General features: G+C 39.3%; 1 protein-coding gene across 1 annotated transcript in view; it reads left to right on the top strand.

The window, feature by feature from the left end:
* The window catches only part of OTOGL (otogelin like), a 129,191-nt gene that overhangs the window by 14,632 nt on the left and 98,031 nt on the right, over positions 1 to 16,528 (top strand). The window contains exons 8-16 of the mRNA XM_067559109.1: positions 697 to 902; positions 4,785 to 4,912; positions 5,948 to 6,054; positions 8,202 to 8,308; positions 9,553 to 9,678; positions 11,329 to 11,437; positions 11,706 to 11,752; positions 13,235 to 13,380; positions 14,564 to 14,687. Coding sequence (XP_067415210.1) covers positions 697 to 902; positions 4,785 to 4,912; positions 5,948 to 6,054; positions 8,202 to 8,308; positions 9,553 to 9,678; positions 11,329 to 11,437; positions 11,706 to 11,752; positions 13,235 to 13,380; positions 14,564 to 14,687 — 1,100 coding nt within the window. The remainder of the gene's footprint in view (positions 1 to 696; positions 903 to 4,784; positions 4,913 to 5,947; positions 6,055 to 8,201; positions 8,309 to 9,552; positions 9,679 to 11,328; positions 11,438 to 11,705; positions 11,753 to 13,234; positions 13,381 to 14,563; positions 14,688 to 16,528) is intronic.

Below are 16,528 nucleotides of genomic sequence, written 5' to 3'. Positions count from 1 at the left end.
ATTACCCATCAAGCCAGAGATGATGTGGCAGTTGGTAGGGTAGTGCTCCAATCTTAGTCCGTTGAAATCTGACCCCTCCGCCAATGGGGCTGTTTGGGAGTTACCTGCTTGGAATCGACATGAGCAAGCACTTAAAGAAGAAACAACGGTTACTAACCTGTAACTGTTGTTCTTTGAGATGTCCATTCCAAGACCCACCCACCTTACCCCTCTGTCAGAGTATGCCCCAGCAAGAAGGACCTGAAGAGGCAGGGGGTTGGCAGAACCCTATATAGGGTGCCATAAAAGCGTGACTCTAAGGGGCTTCAGAGCAGACCCTATGGATACCACAAGGGGAAAAAAAACTTCTGATGACTGTGCGCGTGGTGCATGCACACCTACTTGAAATGGACATGAGCAGCACATCTCTAAGAACAGCAATTACAGATGGTTAGTAACTGTCTTTTCTTTCTAGCTTATGCATCAATTTTGTATTGATTATATACATACCAAAAATAATTCATTTCACTGAATTGATTGTGCCAAGGTAACGGGAATGACAGATAGATAGTAAAGACATATTTTTGACAGAAAAATAAGCAGAGTGAGTATGCATGGGGAGGAGATCTGATGATTTAGAAGGTGACATTTTATGTAATCTTTTTCTAGTACTAGCCTCACTCGTGGTGTTCAAAATGGGTTGTTCTGTTTTTCCAGATTAACATTGCCTCAGACAATTGGAAATGTTTTCATTGAGAGGCTGGCTGACTATATTCTGGTGAAAACTACCTTTGGTTTTTCTCTGGCTTGGGATGGAAGCTCTGGTATTTATATTAAACTGACAGAAGAACATAAAGGGAAACCTTGTGGCCTGTGTGGAAATTATAACAGCGATAAGTCTGATGACTTGGTAATACAAAATAGTAAGTGAAGAGATCAGAAATGCACCTTCCTTTGTAAAAAACCAGCTTCTCTGATCCTGTTGTCTTGTAAATATCAGGGTGAGCTCTAAAAGATTTCTACATTAGCCATTTCAATTTATTTTCAGGAGATTTGAGTAGACTACAGTATATAGGGCCTGCTCCACTTTGCTCAGTCATGAATTTTACAGAGGGCCAGTTCAACAAAACGTTTAAGTGCTTTCCTGTTCAGCAAAGCATGTAAGCACAAGCTTAACTTAATTGATAGACGTACCTGTCATGACCAAAACACTTATTTCTGTGAAAGCAATAGAATGTAAAAAACCCAAAATTAATATTTAGAAAATGCAGTAGCTCAGAACACTGATCTACATAGTTATTTTAAATATGTTGCTGTTTTATTGATTGGTGAAATATAGAAAGTTGAAAAACCTTGTAGAGGAAGTAGATGTTTTTCCATTGCTACTCTTTTATTAACATACATTACTATGGGGCAGATGGTACGTTTTTTAAAAAGATGAATAATCCAGTGGCATCACTATGGTCCATCTAAGAGGGAGCTCGTGCTGTTGATTTGCAAAGGTGACAGAGATGGAGAGAGTTAAAAGAGCTTTTCTCCTCAGCTGAAGAGTATTCTCTGTAGGCAACACTTTATATGGGTCATTGTCTACTGTAGATAATCTTTCATGCACACCCAAGTGAAAAGTGTTCTGTGCTGCCTTTGTTTAAGAGCAGACACCAGCTTACAGATGGTGAAACAAGAGGGAGGAAGGTTGGGAATACAAGAGGAACAGTTTCTCCCAAACAATCCCTGATATGAGTAAAAGTAATAATGATATTTAACCACTGCAACAAAATACAGGGAGACTTTAATTTTTCTCTAATGGTTATTTTTTAAATCACAAATTTTATCTCAGTGTTACCCTGACTTTTCTCCCTCTTTTCACATCCCTCTTGGGTGATAGCCAGGTGCTGTTTATTGTGCCAGGTGAGTGAAGTGGTTGGCTGTGTTTTGTATGTACACATAGCCTTGTTTTTGTTCCCAGTGGAAACTGGTTGTATCCCCTCCACAGTGCTTGTAGCAGCCTCCAGTTACTCAGTGACATGGCACTGTTTGTTCTGTTCCAGACATTTGACGTCTGCACACCAAAACATAGTACATTATCTGGCCAATTGAAACAAATGATTTAAAAAAAAAATTGATTCACACACTGTTAAAATATAGTTTGTGTCTTTTTAGTTTACTCTTTATCATATAACACTTTCAAGAGGTGGTCTGCTTTCTGTCTCCACTTTCAGCATTACACAGTGCTAATGGCACTATAATCTGGCATCTGTAACAGAATTCCTGTTTTTTAGACGTCAGAGTTATGGATCACATTAAACTTCAAACATGAACTGAACTGATTTTAAAACACTGAACCCTGACACTGTGTCTTCAAATGAGAAACAATCTGTTGATATTTTTCCACAAGAATAAGAGATGATAGGTTCATAATACTTATAAATTGCAACTCTGTTCTAAATGTTTCCAACCCTCATCAATCCTTTATGGTATATCCACACATCAGCAGCGTAAGGTGAACTGTTCTTTGAGATTTGCAGATTGATTACTCTCTTAGGCCCCAGATACACTACAGCTAGAACCAAATCTGGGGATCTGCTGTCAACATGGTTGCAGGGGCATGCACAAGAATAAAAATTTGGCCACTTTCAGAGGGGCACTTTCTGTGCTCTCCATGGACAGAGGAGCTGGATCCCCCTCTCTCCCCACAGCCCTGGGGCTGGTGGAGCTGGATCTCCCCCTTCTCCCTTCTTCTCCCCCCCCCCCCACCCCCATGGCTGGTGGAGCGTGCTTTCCCCTCTTGCCCTGCGGCCTTGGGTCCGGAGGAGCTGTCATCTCCTGCCCAGGCCTCTCCCCACCCTGGCCCCAGAGGTGTTCTGTGCCCCTGCTGATGGGGGGGGGGAGGGGGTAGGGGAAGAAATTGGGTCCCTGCTGGCCCCCTCTTGTGCATGTCCCTCTATGGTTGTCTTCCAATTTGGCAATGCAGTTCAGATTGTAGGGTCTCTGAAAGTGGGTTAAAGTCTTGGACGCAGTTCCATCATGGTTCCCGATTCAGCTATAGTTGTCGTGTAGCTGGGGCATTAGACATACCTCACAATCTACCAAAGAAGTAGTAGAAAATAAATTTAAGAATTCAACTTTTCTAATGATGGTAAAATAAACTGCTAAATACAGTATGAAAAATGGGACAATGCTACACTCCTAAGATGTTCAAGGTAGAAAAATGGATCCAGATATGGATTTCCCCAAACAAAAAAATGAGATGAATTGAAAGGCATTCTACATGTTCTTAATACTTAAATATATATATATATATATATATATATATTAGTAGAATCTTATTCTCTGTTTTGTTTGTTTTTTCTAATGGCCACTTTAAGCACCATCTTTTTGTTGTTGTTTTTGCATATTGCATTACTCAATTTGATAGATCTGTCCAGAGGATGATAATTCTATTTAATGGCAACTTTTGAAGTTTCAAAATTTGGTTTTGTCCATTACTGGAACAAAAACAAAATCTTTTGAATGTTGAATATAGAATGTGTCAGAATGTCTTTATTTGGATCATAACCTTGAGCTGTTTGATTCAGGAAGGTTTTCCAGGTACTGGACTTGGGAGATGAGGGGGGGAAAGAGATTGAGACTCACAGATTGGGTCCAGGGTTCTCTGGCCACTTCTGACAAGAGAGCTAGAGGCTGACACTATAGCCTGAAGGCTAGGGCACTGGCTTGGCATACTGGAGACCTACGTTCAAGTCCCTGCTCTGCATGGATTAGATTCTCCTACATCTCGGGCCATTGCCATAACCCCCAGGCTATAGAATGTCAGTCTATCTCTGGTTGAAAGTGGCCAGAGAGTCTCTGACCCAAAAAACCTTCCTGATAAAATTTTTGTCAAAATCAGTGTCTCCACGAAACATTTCTGCTTTGATAAAGTAGCATATTTTGACACAATTTCATTTTGGGAAAAATGTTCTGACCAGCTCTAAATTTGACTCAGAAGATATTGGATTTGAGACCCTGTGTATCGTGAGCTGCTAGAGATTAAACTGCTCTACAGTCAATGTATACAATGTCCACAGGATAGAGGAAATGCACCTGTTTCACCCTTTTTGCCAATTTAAGAACCTGAAGTAAATGCAGTATGTAGTGCTTAAAGCAGGACAATGGAAATCAGAAAACCTGGGGTCTCTTTCCTCTGACCTTGACTTGTTTCCTTATCTGTGGAGTGCTGTTCTATTCTATACTGGTTCTTATGTCTCCCTCATCACCATAGTCTGTGTACCTTTCAGCAGTGCATTAAGTGATGTGACTAGCTTCTGTCATGTGTGGTTTGTTCTTTCTCTCATCTTCTCTCCAGGCAGGAGCTGTGTATGTAGTGCAGCGTTTTGTTTTGGTAGGATTTTTTTTGTGGGGGAGGGGGATTGATTATAATGCCCACTTTTTAAAAATACATTTCATTTAACGATCTATATATATTAAAGAAATGCAAACACCAAACAAGCAAACAAATGCTCATTGTAAGAAATCCGTCTTTGCTAGGAGATTCCTTATGAACTATATTTCCTGAAAAAACTAGACATTTCCTGTTAATTCATTTTAGAATTTAAATATAGTATAAAAAGTTAACTGAAATTAAAAAAAAAAAAAAATCTTGTAAGCTCCCAAACTACTAACAGAATATATCTTATACTCACTACACTTAACTTGTTTGGAAAATAATTCTAATGTTTCATTTGAGAAGTTCATCAGCTTTTGTGTTGACAGAAAAACCTTTGCTCTTGTGGAAAATGATGCTGTTTCATGTTTTTCTGAAGTAGGTGAATATACAGAAGACATTGCTGTATTTGCAAACAGCTGGTCTGTGCAAACCCCAGATGATGCAATTTGTGTGGCTACTGTCTCAGATTTTTCTAGTCCATGTTTGACTAATACAGAGTCTTCTGAGGTAAGTTGGTCGGTGTATATTTTCATATTGGATGCGTTATAGTGATTCATGTTCTCTAGCCTGTTTTTATGTAGTTCCATTAACAATAATTATTTAGTAAAGTACCCAATCCTCCCCAAACCAAAGCACTTATATTTCTGCACAGACCTAAAATTCAACACAAATGAAAAAATCATAAAATGATTGACTGAAAATTAGATAAAATATTTTAAAATGCAAATATTGTGGCATCGTCATATTTTCTAACTAGATATATAGGTGCATAAGAAATGAAATACAGTCATCTGCATGTTCTTTATTGATAATACATGAGACTCTTTAGGTTTCTAAAGGACTTTTACACAAAGGGCCTGATTCTAATCTCACACTGATGAAGATCAGGATTAACTCCACTGTTGTCGATGGAACTACACAATGTAAAGAGAACCTGAGGGGGAACAACATAAATAAAATCAGAATCAGGAAAAATATAGTGAGTTATACTAAGCATGTAGAGAAGAGGTTGGCCCAAAGCAAAACACTGGCTCTCAACGTGGAAAGAGAAAATTCAGATCAGGCCTGTCACTAATGTCGGGACTTTTCATGAGAATTTTCAAAGAACTGTATATGGCGAAGTTAAAAGAATAATGCATCTGCCAATTGGCCTGCTTGTAGTGTTCTTCCTTGCCACATTGGACTGTGGGTTCAATTCCCAGCCCTGGTGCCTTGCCCCTCATTATCTGAGGAGTTTAAAGTATCGCAGAAGAAACATGCTCAGCTTCTGGGTGAAAGACTGCTTTTTGTCACTTTGGCCAGCATTGAGGGGCTATAAAAGAAATTCAGTACAGTCAAAACTGGTCTAGGAAGAAGACGGACTGTGATATAATGGGTGAAAGAGTGGAGATGGGGAGTAATGCAGGAGAATATGCGGGAATCTTCTGGTTCTAAAAGGGATGTGATGGATATCCGAACTGGGGAAATAGAAGTAAAAAGAATGTTTGCGTACTGAAGTATATGATAGCTGTTGTTTAACTGAATTTTTTAAAAAATGTACAGGCCATATTCTTCAAATGCCAAGTACTTCTACAGTTTCCTTTTCTCAGCTGTCATGAAAGCATAGATCCTTATTCGTATATTTCTAGCTGCATGAATGACCTTTGCAGGTAAGAAAGATGGTGTTCTTTTAAACATTTATTTTTATTCTTTAGAATATTACATAATAACCAGACTGATTTTAGATAGTGGAATTTTTCAGTGGAATTTTATTTTAGTGAAGTATTTTCCTCTCCATATTCCCCAATCTCACCTCCCAGTGTCTCTATTTAATCATAGTAGTCGCTCTAATTTTAAAAAACAGTGGATTAATTTCAGACCTGTCATAAGAGGTTGCAACTCTCCTAGACATCAATGAGATTTGCACACTCTAATGCCAGGGATAAATTCAGTCCATTATTTCTCCCTTAATTTCAGAGTCTACACTCTGGAACATCTCTTTCACTGTACTCTTCTTTTTGTCAGTCTTGTTTGCTAATGCCAGCGGCATTTCCAACAGTACTCTGTTAGACTTTGTGAGATCATGTAAATTAAAAGTTAGGATCCCTTAGTGTGCATTGAAATTGAATAACTGACCAAGCAAATATACCTTTCCTTTTTCACTGAAAATGATATCACTAGCAAATAATCTTTAATGACACACAGAAATAATATGGACAGTGATGTCTCTTACTACACTGCCAAAGTGTATGTCGCCAATTATTTACTTTCTGCTTTCCTGTTTCTTTATTTAAATGGGGGTACACAAGGCAAGCAGTGCAATGAATTGAAGGAACTCTTGCTTCCATTATACTTGCTACTTCAGATGTGACCAGCATTGACTAATAAATGACTGATTTTTGATTTTGCTTTAAAATGGAGATGGCAAGATACATGTTTAGTATAGTCATACAGTTTACAGCCAGAAGGGACCACAAGATCATCTAGTTTGCCCTTCCGTAGAGCAATAGCCATCAAAACACCTGCACACTAAACTCAACAACTGAAATAGACACCGAAGACTAGACTATTACGTGCTACAGACAGACAATAGGAAGTTGTGAGGTTCACCAGTGCATGAGGCCCACCGCAATGGCAGGGAAATGATTAGGTGAGAGATACTTTGGATCTAAAAATATTTTCAGGGAAGCCAGTGGAAAAACTCCCAACTGACTTTCATGGAAGCAGAAGTCAGGCGGGATCTGAATTTTATTTGTAATACCTATTTACATCTCTTTAATTTATTGCATCTTCTCTTTTGCGATGGAGAACAATGGAAAGCAAACTTCAATTTTCGGTGAAGTTTCTGTGTCTCAGGATCTCATTAATTTAGGCTTATGTTTATAAAAGAGAACTCTCATCTCGTGGCTTAGTATCAGTTTAAGAAGTTTCCTCTGGCGCCATAGTTTATATGCCAAGTAATTCTTTCTATTAAGACTCATTTAATTGGATTAGATGAGGCAAGCTGGAGGAGACTCTGATCGTGGTGGAATTTTGAAATGGTGACTTTGTAACAGGTGTGTAGAAAGCACCAAAACGCACTCAATATGATATAGTCTTAAAACAACTAGTTTTGGAAGCTTGATCTTGTTGTGCTGAAAGGCAAATAAACCCCAGGCTATATATTATAATCTTGCTTTATCACATATTTGTCTTGTTATGACTAGTTTCTTTTTGCATAAAGTCCTTCACAGTGAATGAACATAGTCACTTTTTTTTTTTTTTAGAGAGAGAAGTTAGATTAGATAGTTATCTGTTTATAACTCCTGTCCCTGGAATATCTGAACACAACCCAAATATTAATGAATATATCCTCAGAGCAACCTTATGAGGGAGGGACTATTATCCCCATTTTGCAGAGAGGGAGCTGAGATGCAGAGAGTGACTTTGACCAAGGGTCACACAAGAAGTCTGTGACAAAGCCAGGAAAAAGACTCAGATCTCCTGAATTGCAGGCCATTGCCTTCATCACAAGACCATCCTTTCTCTCCCAAATTGTTTCTGTTAATAAGCACTGCTAATCTTTTGTAATAAATGTTACTTGTTTTTGTTGTAACATTAAAATAAAGTAAAACCTTTTTGTGGTGTCAAAAGGTAAAAAATGTAAATGCCTAATCAATACCCCTAGTTTCTTTTTTAAGTGATACAATTTTTGAGACTCAAAAATAGTAACCCCTTTTAACTGTGCAAGACCAACCCTGTGAAGAGTTCTGTAATGTCAGATTTTTATATGAGCATTACATTTAGCATTGAGTGATCACAGATTTTACCACTTCAGAGCGGATGACGATGAAACTTACTGCCGAGCGGTGACAGAGTATGCTAGAGCATGCTCCCACGCAGGTTACCCTGTACGGGATTGGAGGGATGATTTTCCTGCCTGTAGTAAGTATCAACTTTTTTTCTATTTATAATGTTTTATTAATTTTTCCAAATATACCAAAATGCCAGATTCAGTACAATCCACTAAGTAAGTAAAGAGGATTAGGATAAAAGTTGCAGGGTGAATGTGACATATTTATCTTCAGGTTCTACCTTAACCACAGACCTCTTAAAAAATCAACACAAATTGCTTTGAATTTTTCACACCTGGCCCTTTTTCAGAATGCAGGTCATTTGTTAGCTGTGAGGTAAGCCACATCACTGAACCAGGCATCAATGTTTGGTGAGGATAGATGGTTCGATTTTTGCAGGATTAATTTTTTAGCAACCAAAGTGGCATGTTGGAGCCATGCCACCTTGTTACCAGGTAACCTCCAGGTATCATAAATATATCCCAGTCTGAAACATACAGGGGAGGGCTCCAACTTAGCATCCAATATCAAATTGGTCCTTTGGTCCACCTCATACCTGAAATTCTTGGTACAGGGCCATCTCCAAAACATGTACTAATCCATGCATTTTCAAGAGCAGTCAGTATTTCTGAGGCCCATTATCATTAGTCTATGTAGGGACCAATATATTTGAAAAATAATGTGTCTTTTGGTGAATAGCCTATAGTCTCATATCCATAATTTCTTTTTTAATATTAGATACAATTGTATTTCATTGGGTTGGAAATAATTTTGTAATCAATTATTATTAAAGCATATTTCATATTTTTAAAAATGTTATACTCTAATATACTCAGTGTTGTGACCATGTTGATCCCAGGATATTAGCAAGACAAGGTGGGTGAGGTAATATTTTTTACTGGACCAACTTCTGTTGGTGAGAGAGACAAGCTTTCAAGCTACACAGAGCTATACTTCAGGTCTGGGAAATGTACTCAGAGTCTAACAGCTAAATATAGGATGGAACAGATTGTTTAGCATAAGTAGCGAACACATATTTCAGGGGGCCATTCAAGATGAAGAGGCCCATTAATACCTGCCCAGTCATAGGGGAAAACATTCTAGAACCCACTTAATCCCTCCATTCCCACCTTCCTCTCTGCCCCATGACTGGAGAGGTGTTAATGGGCTTTTTTAAAGTGTATTTGTGTAGCAATAATTCACTGTACCAGAAACACTGCACAGCTACTTATGTGGTGAGATGTTATGTTTAAAAAAAAAATTACTGATGAGGTTTTCTAACTCATAAAGGAAGCAGAATGCACTAATGTCCAGTGTCACTTGTACACATTTTAGCTGAAAAGTGTGAAGACAGTTTTGTCCATCGGGATTGCATTAGTTGTTGCCCACCAACCTGCACATTTGAAAAGGATTGTCTTGGCAGCAACCTCCATTGCTTAGATGGCTGTTACTGTCCAGATGGTAAGTATTTAATATTTTCACATGACATGTTAACCTTAACTAATGCCTGACAACACAACTATAGTGTCTAAATAGACTCTATGCTTAAAATTAAAAATCAGAAAAAATGTATATTTTACATACATAAGCTTCTATTTTAGTTTTCAATATATCCATACTTTTTTCCCCTCCTGTTAATGTTTTATGCCTTGGTTGTATTATAGTCTTTTAAAAGATCATTCAAAATACAGTGCAACTGTGAATCAGACCATATTAGTTAAAACTTGTGAGATCTCTTGGGTGAGCTATACAAATAAAAAAAAGTTGCATGAGTTTTAACTAGTGTATCTGAATTTTTCCTAATTGTTTTGAGTTTTTGAACTAGGGCAGATATTTTATACTGTGTTCAGAAAGATTATCCTCCTTAAAACTAGACTCAGCAAAAGACGAGGTTGCACCGTAAGGAACAGTTACGGACAGTGTAACCCCACAAATCTTTTCCATTTCAAACTTGTATGATCATTGAGGTTATTGTACATGACATGCACATTCAGGGTGAAATTCAAGTGTCTTCAAAAGACCTGCTCAAAGCTCTCCACCAATTAATTCGCCTGGTAAGCCCCTTTAAACCAGTAAGTGGTGTATCTTGAGTGGACACCTTGCTTTGAGGTGAATATCACCCTTTCACTGAACTGAACCTTTATGCTACAGAGTGAACAGCAAGGATGGCCCAGCGGTTGAGGCATGGATGTGGGAGACTCAGGTTCAATTTCCTGCTGCACCATGGACCGCCTGTGTGACCTTGGTCAAGTCACTTAGTCTATGTCTACACTGCCGGCGGCACTGTCAGCAGTGCAGGATCGATTTTGCGGGTTTGATTGAGTGGCAATAAAGACTTGCTCAATCGAACCCGGAAGTCGACTCTGTAAATCCACCTCGGCAAGTAGTGTAGCGCTGCGTCAACAGGAGGGCATTTCCCATCAGTGCAGCACAGTGGAGACGCCACAGTAAGTAGATGTTAGGAAGTCGATGAGAGATACGCAAGTTACTGTACGTAGCTTGTGTATCTCCCGTCAACTGGTGCCGAAATCCATGGCCAGTGTAGACCAGGCCTCAGTCTCTCTGTAGCCCAGTTAGGATGGCCACTCACACATTCCAGTACTTCCCGGAATGGCTTGGGCCCATCCCACCTACTTGACCCTATGGTGTGACTATACACAGTGCATCTGAGATCACACCACGCAGAGGACACCATTTTGAAGGTGAGCCATCCAACTCCCACTGGTGCAAGTTTGCATGCATGAATGAGGTCATGGCAGTGGGGATGGAGGGGCACACTGTTCAAAATGGTGCCCTGCCTCTCTGATACCAGACAAAGCCATGCTCAGTTTTGTCTCAGTACTGGACAGGGGACAAACCATTTAGAATCTGGACTGTTTGGCTTAAAACTGGACGAATGGCCTGCTTAGTTTCAGTTGCCCATCTGTACAATGTCTCTGAAATGGGGGTCCTAGAGAGGAGATGGGTACTGCTGGGATAAAACCACCCGTTGAAATGTCATGAAAATGATGCCTCTCTGACCAAGTGAACACACAGAGTGAACAGCAGAACCCCAATATTCCTTTCTTGTTTTTAGTTGTGCTTTTGTTTTGGTTTTTTTAACAAAAATAGGTCTCGTTATGGACAATGGAACTTGTATCTCTGTGTCAAATTGTCCTTGTATTTATCATGGGACAGCCTTCTCTGTAGGCTCGAAAATTGAACAAGAATGCAGTCAGTGGTATGTAGTCTCTAATCCATTCTCACCCTTTTCATGTATCTGCTTACCTATGTTTAATTTATTGTAAGATGTTTACCAAGTTGCATTACATTTTTCAAAGCTATTCTATATCTGTATCTACAATCCATGTTCTGTATCTGACTAAATACAGAGAGAGAAAGTGATTCCTATAGAAAGTGTAAATTTGTGACTTGTCTGAAGACTTAGAAAATAATTTTTTCTAAAGACCTGAACAAAGAGCATGTTCTGTATTTTGTGATTTATTTAGTGTTTGTATTGGTGGCCTTTGGAACTGCACTGAACACGACTGTCCAGGTAAATGCATTTTATTGATTCCTTTCACCAGTATACTGAATATGTGGACCATGAGCTGCAAAAGGTAACAGAAACAGATGTGCGTTAGTGGTTTGGGGTGATAATAAACAAACAGGCAAGGTTAAAGAAATGGATGCAGAAAGCAATGGTTAAACAGTTGGTGCGCTGATTATCTGACCATATCCTACTACTTGTTACCTTGTGCTTTCCCCAATGTGTTTATTGTATCTACCTGTTGTCTCTTGTCTTATACTTAGACTGCATGTTCTTCAGGGCAGACACCATCTTTCTGTTATGCTTGTACAGAGCCTAGCACCGTCGGTCTCTGAGTGGGGCTTCTAGGCATTCTCATAATACAAACAGTGACAAGAGCACATCATTCTGGCGCCCAGCTTACTCTGATTTCTCTGCATAGAGCAACAGATTAGTTTTAAGATAACAGTTCTCATCTTTAATGCCTCCACAGCTTTGGGCAAAGTTATTTAACTCCTATTCAATAACTCCTGTAACTCAGGGACCAAGACCTCTCTTGACAGTTACATTTCATAGAAATGATGAAACTATCTCAAAATCAGGGGGTCAAATTCATGCAAGTGGGACAGAGTTTTCCAGGCAACTGTCTCTAGACTATGGAACGCCACGGGGAAGGGTGAGAATGACTATGGACCTAGCCTCCTTCGGAATCTATCCTTGCCACTACAGCAATAACTAAGGAAAGGAAAATAAAAAGGAGAACAGGAGAAGCATGCTTTCTTTCTCACATTCAGGGTAGGTCTACACAACCTCTTAAGTTGATCTAACTTGCGTTGCTCAGGGGTGTGAAAAAGACGCCCCTTGAGCGACGCAAGTTACAACGAATAAGCACTGTCCACACCGGCGCTATGTTGGTGGGAGATGCTCTCCTGCAAACATAGCTTCCTCCACCTCTTGTGGAGGTGGAGTAATTATGCTGATGGAAGAACGCTGTGCCATCAGCATAAAGTGTCTTCACCAGCCATGCTACAGCTGTGCAGCTGCCTTGGTGCAGCTGTGCTGATATAGCACTTCTAGTGTAGATCTGCCCTCAGATATACAGAGAAAAGAGAAGAAAAACTACTCTAGGAACCTCCTAGAGAGTAGTAGGAGGGAAATATAACCTTTTCATTGGGCTTTGCCTTGCATTAATTCTTCTTCTTTTAAAGGGGGAGGGCACTCAGATACCATGGAGATGAGGGCCTGATTAGAGCCTAGGTATGCTACACATGTAAAACTGCATTTGACAAGGTGGTTTCTGATGGAAATGTAAGATGTGATACTTGGTATGCACTAATTAGCACCAGACATCACAATAGCTAGCTAGATTTAAACTAGGCTGGATATCGTGCTTGGGACTATATGGTAGGGAAATGTTTCTGCATATTGCCTCTTTTCCATCTCTGACTCTCTATGACATGGCTCTATGCAAATGTTTTCTATTTATTGAACATTGTTCTTTCTCTCAAGCTGAGTGCACCATTGTAGGTGATTCTCATTTCACAACGTTTGATGGTCGTCATTATACCTTTCTTGGGATTTGTCAGTACGTTCTGGTAAAAGGCACTGGGAAAGACAAATTCACAATCACTTTACAGAAAGCTCCCTGTGGCCAGGTAAGGTCCCACTTGAATTTGTGAAGATAAATGGGTACATAAAAATGTCAGGTCATTTTACGTAGCCAACCACTATAAATTAACCAGGCATGTTTAGTAATAACACTGTCAGAAAGAAATTGAAACAGCTTTGCTGCTTTTTACATTGAGTAGCTAAATATAGTTTGATCGTGATCTGTGTTTTATTTCAATTACCACTCTTGCCCTTTGTAAAAACAATTGCTGCCTTTCTGGGATTAAGTCTACAGACCTTTTTCATTCATGCATGATTACACAGGTATCTGCATATTTGGTTACAGCATGAGCAGGTGTCTTAGACAGAAAAACACTCTTGCTGACAAGACTGAACAGGTTTAATATACGGCCAGTTAAGTAAGAGACATTTCTTAGCAGCCTGAGATACTTATTTGTTGTTTTATAGGATATCTCATATCTTGCAACAGTATGTTTAAGAAGTTCACAAAAATATTAAAACATTAACTGTCCTCCGTATCAGTTTGTGGCTAAAGAGTATTATGTGTTTAAACCACACATACGCAATTCAGAATATATTATTGATCTGAGTTAACTGCAACCTTAACTTTTAATTTCCTTCTTTCTGAAAAAGTCAAATACTTGACAGTATTTTAACATAGATTTGGAGGTTTATATCTCTTTCTGTAGTCAAAGGTCATGCCTCTATTCCAAAGGGGAAGGGAAATGTCCTCTGTTAGGGACACCCCATGTGGATATTGCTCCCTCCTAATGCTCTACAGCACTTGGGGCCTGCAGTTGGATAGGGGCCAGACCCTCATTCTTGTCCAGAGCCTCACTGCAGTCAATGGATCTCTGCATGGATACAAGGGTTTGCCTATATGGATCAGATTGCAAAATTGGGGCCTTAGTTTGCTTGCTACTATGCTTCCCTGAATAATTGGTTCTACACACCATACAGTCATGTACAACATGCCTCTGCATACTTTGCACTCAATAGTTGTGCCTGGCTCCCTGTGTTTTCTCCTCTGATGCTTCCAGTTTAACATTTTGGTCAATGTTAACCAGACATACCTGATGATAGTGCTGGTGATTGTTTAGACCCAGCATTTTTTCACTAGCTCTGGATGAACAAACTGAAATTTAATTCAGTGTTAGTAAAAAATCTCTTTGCATCTTCTGCCTGTTGATAAAATTCATTTTCATGCAGAACCTTGACCATGGCTGCATCCAGTCTGTAACACTAGTTCTTGAAGATGATATGAGTAAACAAGTGACTCTTACCAGGGATGGTGAAGTCCAAATTGGCCCTAACCAGGGTTTTAACTTTAATGGTAAGAAAAATATGGATTAGTGTTCACATTCTTTTCTTCATATTTTCTAATGCTTTTTATTACACTTTTGTACAAGTAAATAATTCTTTGGAAGGCATAAATCACAAAAGATGCTAACTACTGTTAAAATACTTACCCTTCTTAATTTTAATAACCTATGGAATGCTGCATAAGCTCCAGAAATACTTTATATAGGGAAGGGGAGTCCCTGTGTTATACCCCCAGGGACACCTACAGATGTCAGCCATTCTGATTTTTTGCAGGATCATCCTGATGCTAAAGGGATGGTCCTGCTTTATTAAAGTTTCTTGCAGCATGTTGCAAGCCAAAATGCAAAAGAGGCACAGCTTGGTTTAATGGTCTCTGCATGGGACTAAGAGCTAAGAATGCGTGAGTACTTCTAGTCCTGACTCTGATACTGACTTGCTGTGTGACTTTGGGCAAGTTACTTCTCCTTTCTGTCTCCATTTCCCCACTTTTAAAACTGAAATAATATTTACCTACTTCAGAGGGGTGTTTTGAGGTTTAACTAGTGAGATGCTAGTGTCTCGGAAGTTAAAGTTGAAGCTAGCATCTGATTATGCCCACTTCTCAGAGAAACTTGATACATTGAAGATGAGTTTGTGAATATGTATAAATATGTTTGTTAGGTCTGAGGGAAACCCCTCTGCAAAATATTTTAATTATCAAAGACAAATATCTGAGGCAAAGAATTCAAAAGTTAAGGTGATGCTTTTAAAAAAAACCAAACCCAAACTCCCAAACATTAAAGTTCTGAACACTGGAAAGTTTGGAAAAGCAGTTAAGAAGCATCCCTAAACAACTGTAGTTCTACGTTTTTAGCCTCAGTACCTTGTGGAATCTCCTTGTAAAGTACATATTTGTCTGACAAATATCTTGGTATTATAGCTAGGACATGTTATTACATCCTGGACAGCTGGGTGTTTTGGAAAGAACTCTATCAGCTAGGACCATTTTTAAGTCTGATACACGGAAGTGTTTTGTCTGAAGCTGCAGACATCTTAAACCATTTTCACTGCAGTTTATGCAAAAGTGTGTTATGTAGACTAGCTGCAAAGGTATCCTGGGTTTAAGATGTCTGCAACTGCAACTATTATCCAACTACTATGGATAATAAATAGATACAATGATTGTAAAATAGTAAGCAATATAAGGGATTTATTAGAAAGGTGGTATGGGTGTTGGATAGGGCTTTGGTTTGTATATGAAATGTAGCCTTAATAATTAATAATAAAGTTCTTAGATAGTATCTTGCATCTGAAGATTGTAATGTACCTTATAAACATCTGATAATTAACCTCACAACACCCCTGTGAGTCAAGAAAGTTGTACTAGTCCCATTTTGCAGATGAGAAAACTGAGGCACAGAGATTGAATGATTTGCCCAAAGTCACACACAAAGTCTTTGACTGAGACTGGAATAGATCTGTATTCTCCCTTGCCTCTGTCCCAAGTTGAACAGCTGCTCTTACCAGAGGCATGATGTTGTTGCTGTCTTGTGAAGGAAGGGAGAATGAGAGGGTGATCTCTGGTCAGTGTTGAAGATGTTTGTCATAGGGATCAGGGATGCAATCCAGACCAATTAGGGGTTGCTCAGCAGCCCTGGGTGCCTTAAAATGCTTTGCTGCTGTAGCTTCCAGCCTGGAATGCTCACAGCTTGCTTACAGATATGCAGGTCAAACCGCGTGTGCAACAGCCCTGGTTCAGCAGCTCTGACCCCAGCAGTCTGTTTACAGCCCCAGCCTTGGTTACCGCCAGCAAAGTGACCCCACCACACTCCCAGTCCTGAATTTCCTCAAAGCCATTTGCCCTGAAACGTC

This window comes from Emydura macquarii, unplaced genomic scaffold (genome assembly GCF_026122565.2).
Source record: "Emydura macquarii macquarii isolate MOO-44397 ecotype Brisbane River unplaced genomic scaffold, CSIRO-AGI_Emac_v2 contig_2205, whole genome shotgun sequence".
NCBI classification, from domain to species: domain Eukaryota; kingdom Metazoa; phylum Chordata; order Testudines; family Chelidae; genus Emydura; species Emydura macquarii.
This window is presented reverse-complemented; position numbering and strand designations above follow the sequence as displayed.